At 41.4% G+C, this 15,220-nt stretch overlaps 1 protein-coding gene across 3 annotated transcripts in view; it reads left to right on the top strand.

Moving 5' to 3' along the window:
• LOC306786548 (cholesteryl ester transfer protein-like) overlaps window positions 1-14,781 on the top strand; it is a gene marked incomplete at its 5' end in the record, with an annotated part of 14,863 nt that extends 82 nt beyond the window's left edge. Inside the window, 17 exons of one of the 3 annotated variants that reach the window (XM_079297423.1) lie at window positions 1-63; window positions 642-756; window positions 840-971; window positions 2,336-2,406; window positions 3,187-3,274; window positions 3,393-3,462; window positions 3,586-3,646; window positions 3,837-3,928; window positions 4,347-4,446; window positions 8,997-9,076; window positions 9,319-9,369; window positions 9,467-9,619; window positions 11,705-11,772; window positions 12,463-12,511; window positions 13,925-13,997; window positions 14,436-14,521; window positions 14,641-14,781. The exon at window positions 1-63 is cut by the window's left edge and continues 82 nt beyond it. In XM_079297423.1, the coding sequence (XP_079153549.1) occupies window positions 1-63; window positions 642-756; window positions 840-971; window positions 2,336-2,406; window positions 3,187-3,274; window positions 3,393-3,462; window positions 3,586-3,646; window positions 3,837-3,928; window positions 4,347-4,446; window positions 8,997-9,076; window positions 9,319-9,369; window positions 9,467-9,619; window positions 11,705-11,772; window positions 12,463-12,511; window positions 13,925-13,997; window positions 14,436-14,521; window positions 14,641-14,718 (1,430 nt within the window). In that variant the 3' untranslated portion in view covers window positions 14,719-14,781. The remainder of the gene's footprint in view (window positions 64-641; window positions 757-839; window positions 972-2,335; window positions 2,407-3,186; window positions 3,275-3,392; window positions 3,463-3,585; window positions 3,647-3,836; window positions 3,929-4,346; window positions 4,447-8,996; window positions 9,077-9,318; window positions 9,370-9,466; window positions 9,620-11,704; window positions 11,773-12,462; window positions 12,512-13,924; window positions 13,998-14,435; window positions 14,522-14,640) is intronic. The other 2 variants (XM_079297424.1, XM_079297425.1) reach the window with 2 other exon arrangements.
• Between the last annotated feature and the right edge of the window lie 439 nt (window positions 14,782-15,220).

Genomic DNA, 15,220 nt, shown 5'->3' with positions numbered 1-15,220 from the left:
CCGCTTCAGCCTACAGATTCACTGGAGCTGTGTGTCGCCTTACCTACCCTGCAGCTGTTGTGTGTGAGTGGGACTTTGGTGTTCACCTCCAAAGATGTACTTTCTTCTATTTAATCAATGTAACACTTCATCCTTTAGTTAAACAACCTGCACTGCTGCGATGAGTTCTTAAAATATTTCAAGCTAGTGGTAATGTTTGTGATTTTCAAAATCAAAACCACATTTCCTACAATCACTGACGCTTGTTCTGAAAATAATGTATCAAAACCGAAAAATAAGTTGTGAGAGATCTTTCATTCTTCTAAGAGAAAATCAAACATGTCCCTCTAACTGTTAGCCAGGCTCAGCCTCAAACACTAAAGTACAGTGTAGAAGACGGCCAGACTAGCGTGTTTGTAGCATACACATTGTTCAATTATTAAGGTAGCTTAAAGGGTGCACGATACACACTACAAACTATTTTTCTATTCTCTTGTTTCTGTTATTACATTCTGACTTCCTCTTTGTATTTTGACATGCGTATGAATACCCAGCTGCTCAGCTGTGTGTTTCCCCAGCTGTCTGCCGTGTACCTGTCCTGAAGTGTTTCTGACCATGTCGTGGTTGTGTGCTTCTATGTCGTGGTTGTGTGCTTCTGGCAGTGAATGAGAAAACTACTAAAGTGATTGAGGCAGCGTTCCAACATGCCAGATACCCAAGTGTGAAGGGAGAGAAGTCTCTGGTCTTTATAGGCAGAGTCATATACGGTCTGGACAAGTAAGTCGACACACACAATCTCACACATAGACAGGAACAAAATGTCCTTAAGTCATGTAATGATTATCTATCCATCCACCCAGTTTGGAGATTCACAACCTGTCAATCGGTCGGAGTGCATTTGAACTGCATCCAGGTGAAGGCATCGCCTTGGAAATAGGCAACGTGTCTGCGGTCTTCAGAGGGACCATCCAGTACGGATACGGCAGCTGGCTGTGAGTCTGAGTTAGTGTGTGATCAGCAACAATTCATATGTTCACATTCACATTCAAAATCCTGTGATTGTCTGAGAAAAACAAAAATAGTACGAAATAATCACAAAAAATGATATCAGACAAGGTATATACTGTGGCACGGTGTTATAATATGACTTGACTAACTATTAATGCCATTTAAGGTCCACATGAATATTCAATTAAGGAAAAATAAGAACTACACGATAACAAACGGAACTAGCTGTAATGTTTTCCAGGTCGGTTGTGAAAGACTTTCAAATGATAAGACACAGCCAGGTTTCAGTGTGACAAAGAAACCGATGTGATTGTCTGATACCAAATATTTTGTATTATTATTATTAGGATACTCCACACTACAAATACCAACCTGTCCAGAATCACTCAACGTGGATATCATTGCCTCTCATACAAACTTCCAAACATGCACACATACGTGATCTAATTCCATCTGGACTCCCGGACTCTGGTCATATTATCACAATCACTGTAAATGCTTTATGTTATTGTCTGTATGCATGCCTCTCTATGCTATTTCATCGCACTACTACAAAGGAAAGAAACATTTTTTATGGCTGGCTATTTGATTTGTTCCTTCAACTAGTGGGGCAACTTGTAAGTTGTTGTCTGTAGGAGTCATTTGTGATTTGAGGATGGGATATGAGTGAAGCTATGAAAGCCTTGTTATTGTTGTTATTGCCCTAAATGGTATTTCTGGACATGATCCTGGAAAGTGATGAAGCAGTTATTGTGGAACATGTGCTGCCTCTTCGTTTCCTTGTGGTGAGGGAGAATGCTGTGTTGTTGAGTAAACAAGGTTGTGCCATATTGGTTTGTATTTACAAGATGTCATTTTGAATTTATTGATTTTATAAATTTTCCACCAATCTTTCAGTTTTTTTGAAGCATGCATGTTGTTTTATGGAGGGACTGAGGTTATACCATGGAGCGAATCCTTTGTTTTACTATCTTCTTCTTTAGAGGAGCAATAGAGTCTGAAACATTATTCAGCTATTGTTCGGACTTAATGATTGTTCTCTATTTGTGCTAGTTTTAAATGAAGCTTTAGTATTTCTGGATATTCTGCAATTGCCTTACAGAACAGGGGTTCGGATCATATTCTCAAATTTTGGACTAACGTTGCAAGTTGCATTTTACAAGAAATTCCGTTGGTGCTAAAGTGTAAGAGGTCGTTGGTGTTGTGTCCACTGCATGTCCCACTGATGACACTGTTACACCTCTCCTGTTCCTGTTGATTGAGCTCAACGTTTTGATTGTTGCTCTTTCAACATTTTCCCAGTAAATTGATTTGTATTCATTTGCAATTTGTATTTCTTTTCATCTAGTGTCAACGTTGCACATTCAATTGACTTTGAAATTGAATCTCAGATTGACCTCGGAATCAACCCCAAACTTTGTGAGTACCTTATTATTGTGTCCGTGTTCATGGATTGAGGCGCGATAGAAAGGCACTAAAAACAGTGCTTGAGTTGGACCAGCAGTCATTTCTCATTTTTGTTAACATGAGTCCTCATACTTGCTAGTGCACACCATTAACTCCTGGCTGACCCAGGTGTACCTTTGGCAAAACTCTTCACAAAGCCAAAAGGTTAACAGTGGCAAGATGTTTGCATTGACATGGATTCAGTAAGATACAGTCACCAATGAGAACCTACACGTACTTCATGTAAATGAACTCTAACGCAACACGTGTTGCTTAATATCTGAACTAAACTGGAACAGGGACGTAGTTTCATTTATTTATTTGACCCCAGCCTCCGTACTGAGTGAGACACTAGAAGCTAACCCTAGTTCTGTTAGCACAGACTGAGCCCTCTGCTGGACTCTATGCGGAATACTTTCCTCCAATCACCCCCTGAAGATGTGCAATAGGTGGGGGACGAGTCTGTGTGAGAAGGAAGTGATGACTTCAGATTAGTTGTCATCGTTACTGTCAGGGAGAGGCATGTTTTATTTCAGCAAACTGCCTTATGTTTATCCATGATGCTTCATCCAAAGCTGTGGTGTAGAATCCAAAATACTTCGCCACGTTACTTTTTTAGAAGGTAGGCAGCTGCTGCCTCAGTATACTGGAACATTGTTGTTCTACTTCAAGCACTTATATCAACCAACTGTCTTTATCCTCAGCGGATATGTTCTCCCATCTGCTCTGTTATTTCTGTTTGTCTCCTCTCAGACTGCAGAGACGGTAAGGTAGCAGCAGACACATCCGACTGTTATCTTCATCTTCACAAGCTCCATCTGCATCTGCAGGGTGACAAAGAGTAAGTTATGAAACAGACCCCTGATGGGCTGTCAACAGCACAACAATAATATGTGACCATGCTGTGTGTTTGCTATATTAGTATGTGACCATGCTGTGTGTTTGCTATTTCTGGTCAGACCAAACTGGCTGAGGAAGGTCTTCACCGACTTCATTACCTTTACTGTAAAACTGGCCATCAAGGGACAGGTGAGGGCGAGAGAACAGAACTACAGGAGAGGACATGCTGATTAGCATCAACCATACAGGTTATAACAGGTTATAACCATACAGGTTATACTGTAGCAGTGATTCGTCTGTTCTCAAATGCAGATTTGTAAGGAGATCAACAAGGTGGCAAACATACTGGCTGACTTCATACAGGACACAGCAGGTGTGAATCCATAACTTAAATAAATACTGGTCTGATTCGTACAAATATTTTCTTTATCTGGGATGTCTCTTAATATTACTGTGTGTGTGTGTGTGTGTGTGTGTGTGTGTGTGTGTGTGTGTGTGTGTGTGTGTGTGTGTGTGTGTGTGTGTGTGTGTGTGTGTGTGTGTGTGTGTGTGTGCACTTACAGGTCAGTTCCTCAGTTATGGAGGCATCAGTGTGGACATTGGTGGAACTGCTGCTCCTGTCATCAATGCTAACTACATAGAATCGTACCACAAGGTAAATAATAGCTGTATAAAAATAAAATGCACAAACATATCTCATAGCGATTGTCTTGAAATCATCAGACAAGAAAAGTCAAATAAAAGTACTGTTAAGACTTTAAGACATTAAGACAGGCAAAAAAGGAGAAATGGTCAACTTTGTCAAACATTGCTGATACGATTGTTTAGGGGAGACTGGACTGTAGTACATCATATCCAATGGAACTCCAACTGTTGGTCAGTCCTCTGCCCACCCCAATCATTTCTATTCATTGTATCCCCTCCCTATCATACCTGCATAGCAGTAGTGTTCAGAGTTCTACGGTTCGTATTGAAGTGTACATGTCGATCTTTCTTTTCGGTGTAAGAGTTCATATAGTTGGCTTTCTGTTCATCCCTTGGCTTTTTCATTTTTTTTTTCATAAATCTTACAGGGGCTGACCAACTACAACAACGCTTCCGCTGTCATCAATGACTCTGTATTCCACCCCAGGCAGCTGACTGAAAACAGGATGCTCTACTTTTGGGTCTCAGGTCAGCAGATGGCATTACAGGCATTACATTGTCCTTTGAGTTTTGGAAGTAGAGGTACATTAGAACGAAAAGACACATTATAAGTATCCAACGATGTGTCAAGTCTCAATGCTCTGGTTTATTTAAGGATTCAAGTTCTAGATTTGATGTTAATAACAATGAAAAACTGTTGGTCATGACATTTCTTTACAATGGAATCAATTGCATCAAAATAATTCTTTGCATTGATATTTGTATTTAGATATGGTATCCGTGTAGTCAAGAGTATTTATGCTCAATGCCGACCTTCAGTGCCAGTGCAGGAAGAAGTGTAACCTTCAAGCCAGTGGCGGCTGGTGGAAAATGTTCTAGGTAGGGCCATCCTATCAATTTCAGCAAACATCCCAGTATGACTTAATGCAAAAACAAATGTAAATGTAAAACACGCATTATTACTTGGCAGTTAAATATTTAACATGTATTCCAACACGAAAACAATCAGTAAATAACACTTATATAATATAATATAACATGTTTATTCATTGAGATGCCCCTATGGACCTTGTTATAGGAGCTAAAGATCAGGAGAAGTAAACATGAAGTATAATTATGAATACTGATGTTAAATTAAGCTATGATGAGTTTTCACTGTTAATTTAACATCTCTATTACATGTTGATGCCTCCATGACCAAGTTAAGCAGATGAGACTGAGGACAACTATGTAGAAGAAAAGATGTTCACTTTGCATAATATGTAGCTTGACAGAGTTCTCCATGTGTGTCCTGGTGTTCTCATGTTTCCTTACCTCCTCATCCCTCACTCCCTACCCTGGTGTTCTCATGTTTCCTTACCTCCTCATCCCTCACTCCCGTAACTGTCCGTGCTGGATCCGTCCCCGTTGTTTAAAAAAGCTAAATAAATTATTAGCATGACATCATCCAGCTAGCCAAACCTGTCTGGTGTACAGTAGAGAAGCTTCGCATGTACTGCTTCTCTTTACCGCGAGTCTGCTGTCTGATTGTGAGGTCAGGCTGATCTGATATCAGCTCTTTGGCTGCAGAATCTCCACCAAAGTTCTCCTCTCAAACGGGTCTTGGAGGAGTAGTGCTCGCGCTGGCGCTCGCCTGTAGAGACTTCTCCTGACGAGAACACGCAGCGAGGGGGGCCTGATCGTTCTGGCCCCAAGCTGAATCTATTTGAGGGCGCTGATTGGCTAAATTGTATGTCACTCATTTATATCTTGAATCAGCAATTGGCTAAACTGCTTCATAGACCCGTCTCTTTTGGGCCAAAACGATTAGGCCCCCCGAGCTGCGCGTTCTCAGAGTGTCTACACACAGACAGAGAGCACGAGCAGAGAGCACACAGACAGAGAGCACGAGCAGAGAGCACACAGACAGAGAGCACGAGCAGAGAGCACACAGACAGAGAGCACGAGCAGAGAGCACACAGGCGAAGAGCACGAGCAGGAAAAGCATATATTTTGCGCAGATATCATATTTTACACACATTACTGGGTACATTCCATAGTTCAAAAACACAAATATTGACAATTTGTATAATTTATGATTATTATAATTATTTTATTTTTTTCCTTTTTTGTGTGGCTCATGGTGGGGCCATGCCCCATGGCCCTCTATTGACCAGCCGTTACTGCTTCAAGCAGCAAGGTGGAAGATGAGGGCAGGGTCGGGGAGGCCCTGACCTTTGTTGTGGAATATCTCTATGAATAGTCGGGAGAAGAGTGTAAAGTGTTTCTTATCAATGTCAAATGAAACAGAGTCTGGATGAACGATCAAAGTTGTAATAATAATAATAATAATAATAACTTTAATTTATATAGCGCCTTTCGGGGGACCCAAGGCCGCTTTACAAGAGTAACAGTTAGACAAAAACAGTTTAGACAAACAGTCAGAAAAACAGAACAAGTAAACTAGGGGCCGAAAGCCTTGGCAAACAGATGGGACTTGAGGGCCCTTTTGAAGGCGTCCAGAGTGGAGATGTTGCGGATCACCGCAGGGAGATCGTACGTACTGGAGCCTGTCCAGGGTTTTGTTGGGTACCCCGAACAGGACACCATTGCAGTAGTCCAAGCGGGAGGTGATAAATGCATGGACCAGGGTTTCAGCAACAGACTCCGAGAGTGACGGTCGGAGTCTGGCAATGTTCCGGAGATGAAAAAAGGCAGTTTTGGTGACGGACTTGATGTGGGACTTGAAGGAAAGGGTGGAGTCCAGGATGACACCCAGGTTGCGGACTTCAGGAGATGGGGAGATGGAGCAGCCGTCAACCTCGAGGATGAAGTCACCCACCTTCCGGAGCAGCGCCTTGGGTGCCACAACCATGAGCTCTGTCTTCTTGGTGTTGAGTTTGAGAAGATTTGATGACATCCAGGTTTTTATTTCATGCAGACAGTTGACAAGGGACTGAGGGGGGAGCTGGGAGGATGGAGTGGTACTGAGATAGATTTGAGTGTCATCAGCATAGCAGTGGAATAATAGTAATAGTCAATTTATTTGCTTGCAAGCAAATGAGAGAGCAGTCCTCAACAGACACGTATCGCAGAGTCTTGTGAGGAGTACCCTAAACTCATCTTCATGCATGCTACCTTTATAACCACAGACAAGAGAAAACAGCTGAAACAGGCAAGGGGAAGAATGATGGGAGTCAGACATTTGTGTAAACTGTGCAATGTCTGGTATATTCTCTGCAACAGCAAAAGTAGGCCTGGTTCTATGTCGAGGCCATATATGGCCTGCAAATGTCTCCTCCTGTGCTCTTTGACCTATGTGAATGTATATGTTTATGTGGAGTTTTATGTTAGACCTATGTGAATGTTTATGTTGATGGTGAGGTTTATGTTAGACCTATGTGAATGTTTATGTTGATGGTGAGGTTTATGTTAGACCTATGTGAATGTTTATGTTGATGGTGAGGTTTATGTTAGACCTATGTGAATGTTTATGTTCACATAGGTCATATGGATCTGCTCTCTCCTGGATTAAATCATATCTCACAAACAGACAACAGTTCATCAGTATCAACAACTGTACCTCCTCCACTGCTCCTCTGTCTCAAGGCGTCCCCCAGGGTTCGGTGCTTGGTCCTCTTCTGTTCATCCTCTACTTGCTCCCTCTTGGTAACATCATATGTCAACATGGACTTCACTTTCACTGTTACGCCGATGATGTTCAACTCTACATCTCCACAAAAGCCATCACCACTGCTACTCACTCCACTCTCACCAACTGCCTCACTGACATTAAATCATGGATGCAAACCAACTTCCTCAAACTGAACTGCGATAAATCTGACATGATCATCATCGGTCCCAAATCCCTCACTAAAACTAGTCACAACTTCTGCCTCACCATCGACAGCTCCACTCTGTCTCCCTCCCCACACATCCGAAACCTTGGAGTCATGTTTGACAGCAACCTCTCCTTTGAACACCACGTCAAACAAATCACCAGAACTGCCTTTTTCCACTTAAAAAACATCGCCCGTCTCCGCCCATCACTCTCCTCATCTGCTGCTGAAACTCTGGTCCACGCCTTCATCACCTCCAGAATTGACTATTGCAACAGCATTCTTTACGGCACATCATCCAAAATCCTAAATAAACTCCAGTACATCCAGAACTCTGCTGCTCGCCTGCTCACCCACACCCACTCCCGTGACCACATCACCCCTGTTCTCCAGAACCTCCACTGGCTCCCCGTCCCACAACGGATCAAATACAAAATCCTTCTCCTCACTCACAAAGCCCTCCACAATCAGGCACCCTCCTACCTCACTGACCTGCTTCACCACCACACTCCATCCCGCCGGCTCCGCTCCTCTGATGCCAACCTCCTGTCCCTTCCGCTCAGGACCAAGCACCGGACATGGGGCGACAGAGCCTTCTCCATATCTGCCCCCTCCCTCTGGAACTCTCTCCCCAAACACATCCGAGACTGCACTGACCTTTCCACATTCAAATCAGAAATCAAAACTCACCTGTTCAAAACTGCTTTTAATGTGTGACTATTATTGTGTACTCTGTTTTTAGTGTATTGTTTTTATATATGATGATTTTAATGTAAAGTGTCTTTGAGTGTCATGAAAAGTGCTATATAAATAAAATGTATTATTATTATTATTATTATTATGTTAATAGGGAGGTTTATGTTACAGCAGGCGCTGTCCGTCTAAGGAGAACTAAGCAGAGAGCAGAATAAAAACATTTTTTCATATTACACCTTTCACCTGCACATTCTGTGACAGACCTGCAATTCATTTGAGCAATTTTATTAACTGTAACCTGAATCTTTTCCTGATCTTTTAGTTGCCTAACCTCACCATTACCATCATCTTCCTTCTTCGTCAACGATATTGTTTCGATAGAAACTTTTAGTTTGGTTAAATTATGTAGACACTTGATTTTCAACAGAATATGTTTCTATATGTCGTGAACACATGGAATCACCTTTGTGATGCAGTCACCATGTCCAGATCTTCTTTCCTTGTGATTTAGAGGTGTTTTTAAATTGTGTCTGTTACTGCTCTATAACTTGTGTTGAACCCCAGACCAGGTCTTGAACCCCATGTTCACTGCTGCCCACCAAGATAGCCATCTCCAACTCAACATCTCTGGAGCAGAACTCACTGTAAGTACATCACTTTCAAATATGGCATGTGGTATGTTATTAATACAATTGGTACTTACTCCTGAGACATGATTGGAGCTTGACTAAGATTACAAACCTGAACTATGCTTTGTGCCTGAACTATGCTTTATGCTTTTGTGACACCTTTCCTAAGCAGGACATCTTGTCAGATGTTTCATGTTAAATTGTGGCTGTTTTATCTGTTGTTGGGACTTAAATTATATTGATAAATGTGATTTCAGGAACTATTCAAGACTAATCTCTCCAGTGCAATGCCTGAATTCATTAGAGAGGTAATATGGAAAACCTGTTTATCTCTGCAGACACAAACACATACACCTGTGTAAGGCCAGATGAGACGTATGAGACATATTGCCTTTGTGTATTTAGTGTCTGCTGGAATCAGGTTCTCCACAGCTAAGAGTGTGGAGTTCATCTGTTCCCGACCTAAACACCTCCACCTCTGGTACGACTGTCTGGGGGACGGCCTCTGGGGAGCTTGACTGTGGGACTCAAGAAACACCAATACTCTTCTTTAAGACGGCATGTTGCCTTTGTCTTCCTTGCTTTCTTCTGATAGAACATTCATCAGACATCTGATTGAAAGTCTACCACAAGACATTCTTCCTTCACTACACCATGGAGCTTTTGTTGAGAATAAAACTCAGGTTGAGGAGAAAACTCAGGGGAACAGACTTAGGTCGAGGCGTTTAGCTCAATTCAAGCAATAAGGTTTATTTGTAACAGAAGTATTATGTCCAGCAGTTAAACGTGCACGGACCTAGAAAAGTTCACTCTGTAGGAGCGAATGAAAAGCTAAAAGGCGCTTAGACAGAGTGCGCGAGCCGTGAATAGGTTCTTCGGATGGAAGCCTATTGGTTGAATACTAAGTAGGAGGCGGATCTGTTTCTATCTAACAGACAGCCTGTTTGAGCACTGGGCATTTCCGCCCACACTGGCTCACGTCCGGGATCCGCCTTCTCTGGAACGTCAGTGTGTGTGAAATGTTGATGTAACAGCATATTGTTATGTTCGGCCGACTAGATAAGCTAGGTGCTAGATATGCTAGGGCGCCTCTTTCTATCTCTAAGATGGAGCCGGCAGTTGAAACTAGTTCTCTGTAAGACTATGTGACATTTAACTGGGGCAAAAGCTATCCTTCAGAGTTCTAGTATTTTCCACTTTGTTCAGGCGAGTGCTAGAGTGCCCCACCTGGAGTTTTTGACCTTCGTGCACTAGAACTCACATATCCGCGTATAAGCTGTGTTTAACATTGAATGAATGTATATTTCATTTACACTTTCTATCGTGTAGTGTGGTACCAGATACTTTATCAAACCCCCGATGGGGAAACTGAGTACCGCCATACATTTCGGAAGGTGAGACAATACAGACACATACACATGACACATCTCAAGGTAATACAAGAATGGGAGAGAACAGCACTGAATAAATGGTGTAAACATCAATGTGACTGTACTGGTATATGACATCAACATATTCATGGACACCAGCATTATCTTGATCCTCAGTACAACCATAAACCTGGTCATCAACCGCAGACCACAGTCAGTGACTTCTTCATTAAAAAAGTCAACAGCAGCAGGGGCCAAAGGCTTCCTCAGTCTCTCTGAAGAGTACGTGGGCATAATACGTTCATTATTGACTGCATCTTCCACTGGCCTGTTTGCCCAGAAGGCAACCAGCGGGGCTCCAGCAGAAGTTCTTTGATGTTATTTTGGTGGGTCGATTTTTGGACGTGCTCACTAAGCCGGGTTTCAGTGAAGCAGAGGAATGCGGATCTGCAATAGTCTGTTTGTTCTGTTCAGAAGCAGAAACTCAAGCATCTTGTTTGCCAGAGAGCGGACGTATTGATGGGAGCGCTGTTCAAAATCCCTGCTGTTACAATGTAGCATACGCTCCGATCCATTTCCCTTTCCTGCATCTCCTGCTAATCCCATAGATAGCGGCTGCTCCTCTGTCTTAAAGCGCAGTAAAACTTTCTGGGTCGGTAAAAAGTGGGATAAAAGCACATTGTCGGATGTTTAGGAGTTCCTCCCCGGTGAGTCTAACCAGAAAAGGAGAGCAAAAAAAGGAACAAATAAACAGAGAAAGTACAAGCCAGCCACAATGAGACTCCCGTAGCGCCATCTGGGTGAGCTCAGTGCTTGTCTTTGAAGATGTAGCGAACAAGTAACCTGTTTTTACAAAGAACCATCTCAGAATCCGCCATTGGAAACAGGGTTTGGAAAAGGGCAGGCACTTTCAAAAAACAACCTGCTGGACGACTCGCCCTCAGAGGCAACATTTTTGGTTTTGGGCAACATAAATAAATTGAATTGAAATGAACAATAAATAATTGAAAATCAGTTGAAATTATGAGTTGAAATCAATGGATAAATAGTTGAAAGGTGCAGCGTCTACAGAACTCAAAATCAACATTTCAGTAGTCGGACAGCTTACTGTTCCACTTCAAAGTCAGCTGATATGAAAACAATTGGAACATGATGGTGGGTCTTGATGACAGGTCACTTCTCATCTACGCCTTCAAGCTTAATAATGCCAAAGGCTTTGTTGAAAAGTGAAAATATGACCAGTGAGTGATTCTTCTTTGTTTTTGATGTGTAGGATGTGGCCATTGACATCACAGCTTCCTATGCTGACAAGAAACTCTCCCTGCATGGTAACCGGTCAGAGTAAGACCTTTCTTCTTACATTGCTCAAGACTTAATCAGCATTGAATGACCTGCCTGCAAATCCAAGGTTACAACATGTGCATCCCTATTTTTAGTCCATCTGAAATTTAATTCAGCATACATACCCAAAGGGGTCTAAGTCATATCATTTGGTTTGGACAGCCCCCCCCCCCCCCCCCTCATCTTTGCATTAATCATGCAGAAAACTGCTTGTTCTGCATAAACGTAGATAGAGAACTTGTTTTCACACATCGGCAGATAGTCACACTAAAGATGTCAGCTTGCTCCAAACAAACCATTTCATAAGTGTTTTTTTCGTTGTTCTGAATGTGACACTCGAAGGTGAGGTGAAGCCTCGAGTCATTGATGTAATAATTGTTCAAATGGGAATAAAGGCACAAATGTCCCCAATAGAATTTGCACTTGGTGGTACACACAAGTAAGTTAATGTGGAGAACTTGGAACAGAAGTTCAAACACTGTTTCCTTCACCTTCACACATCTGGCACATCTGTGTTAAGTTAATCAGATTGTTTGAGTGCATGATTTAAAAAGTTACAGAAATTCTCGAATGCAACCTTACCAATTCAGAATATATAATGTATACACCACTATATCAGTTCCAATCCCTCGTCCATGTCCTGTACTTGGTGTGTGTGAGTGTGTGATGGTGGTCCTCCTTCCTTTCTAGGGTCTTTGTATTACAAGCTGAGCTGTCCTCACAAAATCAAACGGTACAGGTGAGTTCTGCCCCATTCGTGCTTTGCTGTTATGTGGGGCGCATGTTGGTTTTCATGCAATTAAACCAGTTTGTCTCCCACGGTGGTCAGCCTCAGAGAGCCCCCTGTCGCTACAGCGGCTCGCTCACTGGATTGTTGATGCAATCTTCAGAAGTTGATAATAAAGGGGCCTAAGGGCACATTCCACTAGGGCCAACGCGTCCTCTCTGCCACTGTTCAGGTGTGAGTCTGGCCTTCTCTTGGTCTTCTACTTCGGCCTTGCACCAAAATGCCACAGACTTTCAGCAACTATGAATAGAAAGATATTTTAAAAGAAAAGGTTATAAAATTAAAAGACATTTTGAGACTGGTAAAGATGCCATAATGACCAGGAAAAGCCAAACAAACCCGCCAGAGCGAGAGATGGAAGAGTAGAATCCTAACGAACTACAAAGTGTCATCCAACACCATCCAAAATGTGGAGATACCAAAGAGTAACTGTGGCAACCTCCCACCTGCCAATTTAATCTTTTGGTAAAGTGCTGCGCGACACAAATCTGCCATTTCCTTTGTGTCACTTGGCACAACTTCTTTTTCTGACAGTCGGGACAACAGTTCAAAGGTCAACTTCAGAGAAGGAAGACTAATTGGGAAGATTTAGACCTGAAGTAGGATCTCACTTAAATTAGAACTAATATGAAACACTTTACAATGTTCCCTGGTGCTTCTTATACTCTCAACTGCTGAATGGTGCATTCATCTTCGGAACAAAATTGAACTAATAACGTCAAAGAACCAATTTAATTGGTCAATGTTCAATGACATCAGTCACTTGATCTATGGTCACATAATCCTGTTTACTCATACATGGCTCATTGGTCTTCATTTGAATAATTTTTTCATCTCATATTCACGTCATTCATTTTAATCCTCATTCATTCATTTATTTTTCTGTTTAGTAGATCCGTGTGTAGTTAATAGATCAATAAATATGTAATTTATAAAAAATGGGATGACATGATTTTGTATATAAAATAATTAGCTGCTGTAGACCATGTCAAAACTCCATACTTAGACTTAATTCATTCATTTTGAGTTATAATTATCTTTAGGTATTTAGATATTAATTAATTATTAATATTTACATTTGCTACAAGCAATAACCTTTTATAACTAAGTGTTTTTCTTGCCTAACTTTTGTTTATGTGGTTGTTTTAAGCTAAACTTTACTAAATACGTTTTAACCCATTTGGAAACAAAAGTGCATATTATAGTATTTAATTACTATTCTGACAACAAAAAATAACCAGCAACACAAAAGAAAGTATTTTCCCCGCCCATTTGAATCATTTTCATTCATGTCACTTGTTCAAATGATACTTGTGTGTTTATGTTTGAGTGGACTTGTTGAATCACCTCTGCTTCTTTTTCCAGCTGCTAGATGAGGATCACGGGGAGTTCATAAGAGAAGCTGTGGAGAAGATAGGCATTCCCAAGGTCCTGTCTGGTAAGAGAGATATGGATAATAACATAAAACCTGTCTATTGACCCCACCAACATAAAGCATTCTCCTAGAATGTCTTCGATAAAATGACTGTCAATGTAGCATTTACAAAATAAAGACTGATATGAGAACTTAGTACTCAGTACTATAATTAAGGCAATTGCAATTCATTTTATAGAAATGACTGTACCAATTTTTTAAATGAGCTCGGCAGGAGTGCATTTAAACAAATGGTTCCTTGCAGCCGAGTTCCTCCTCAAATGTATTCATTTTCAATCGTTGACTGTTGCAAAATTGGTAATTATTGTTTTATTTTTGATAGGTAGTACATGACCAATCATTATCAACAGCATTGCTCAGCAACAGCAGGATCAGAATGTAGCTTCACGATATGAAAGTAGAAGCTGTAATGGTTACATGTTGCATGGTGCTTTGTTCCAGCTCTGGAGATTGAGCTAACCAGGCTGTTGGACAAACAGGGAGCTAACTTATTCGACATCTTCAACCCAGAGGTGCTTCCTCAGGATGTGAGTGTTCTCTTTTTTCATCTTGTCAAGTGTCCTTTTTTATATTGTAATTCATTGCACTTCATTGTACTTGGTAGTTACATTGCTACTCTATTTTCTGTTCCATCTCTGTGCTGTAGGGCTTCGTGGTGATTCAGATGGATTTTGGTTTCCCTCATCACCTCCTGACTCAGTTCCTTAGGAAGACTCTACAGTGACGATGCAACCCTGAAGCAATTTGGGCCAGATTTGTTTTTAGTGACTTGCCTACTATGCTGCTGTAATCCTGTAAATGTCCCCGCTGCGGGGCTAATAAAAGGATTATCTCTCTTAAAAGTGTTGTTCATATTAGAAAAAAGTACCCTTCCAAGTGATTATCGATATTACGCGTAACAACATTTTGATGTACATTTGTTGAGATAAAACCCCTTTCTTTGCTGTTTTTTAAACTCTATTTAACAAAGGTGTAGACAAGCCTGTCACTGATTTTCTCACTGGTGACCATGATGAGTGCGTGACACAACATTTGGAAAAAGGTAATACATTTGGAGGTGTTTACGTTTATATGATGTGTAATTCCACTAATTTGATTTAGTTTGTTTTCTATATGTAAAGATAGCGCAAACAAAGCGGTTTTATATTCATACAGTATATCACATCACCAGAAATTTGTATTTAATTTTGGGGGGTTGAGAGAGGGCGTGTTAGCAGTCAAGGGTT

This window comes from Melanostigma gelatinosum (assembly GCF_949748355.1).
Source record: "Melanostigma gelatinosum genome assembly, contig: SUPER_1_unloc_2, whole genome shotgun sequence".
Taxonomy (NCBI): Eukaryota; Metazoa; Chordata; class Actinopteri; order Perciformes; family Zoarcidae; genus Melanostigma; species Melanostigma gelatinosum.
This window is presented reverse-complemented; position numbering and strand designations above follow the sequence as displayed.